Genomic DNA, 227 nt, shown 5'->3' on the forward strand with positions numbered 1-227 from the left:
ACCGGCATCTCCTCCAAGGCCATGAGCATCATGAACTCGTTCGTCAACGATATTTTCGAGCGTATCGCGAGGGAGGCTTCCCGCCTGGCCCATTACAACAAGCGCAGCACCATCAGTTCCCGGGAGATCCAGACCGCCGTGCGGCTGCTGCTGCCCGGGGAGTTGGCCAAGCACGCCGTGTCGGAGGGTACAAAGGCGGTGACCAAGTACACCAGCTCCAAGTGAGA

The 227-nt window shown here is 60.4% G+C and overlaps 1 protein-coding gene across 1 annotated transcript in view; it reads right to left on the reverse strand.

Moving 5' to 3' along the window:
• LOC109913959 overlaps positions 1-227 on the reverse strand; it is an 11493-nt gene that overhangs the window by 2576 nt on the left and 8690 nt on the right. Inside the window, 1 exon segment of the mRNA XM_048592296.1 lies at positions 97-215. Within this exon segment, the coding sequence (XP_048448253.1) occupies positions 97-215 (119 nt within the window).

Source organism: Rhincodon typus, unplaced genomic scaffold (assembly GCF_021869965.1).
Source record: "Rhincodon typus isolate 14 unplaced genomic scaffold, sRhiTyp1.1 hic_rhity00000982, whole genome shotgun sequence".
NCBI lineage: Eukaryota > Metazoa > Chordata > Chondrichthyes > Orectolobiformes > Rhincodontidae > Rhincodon > Rhincodon typus.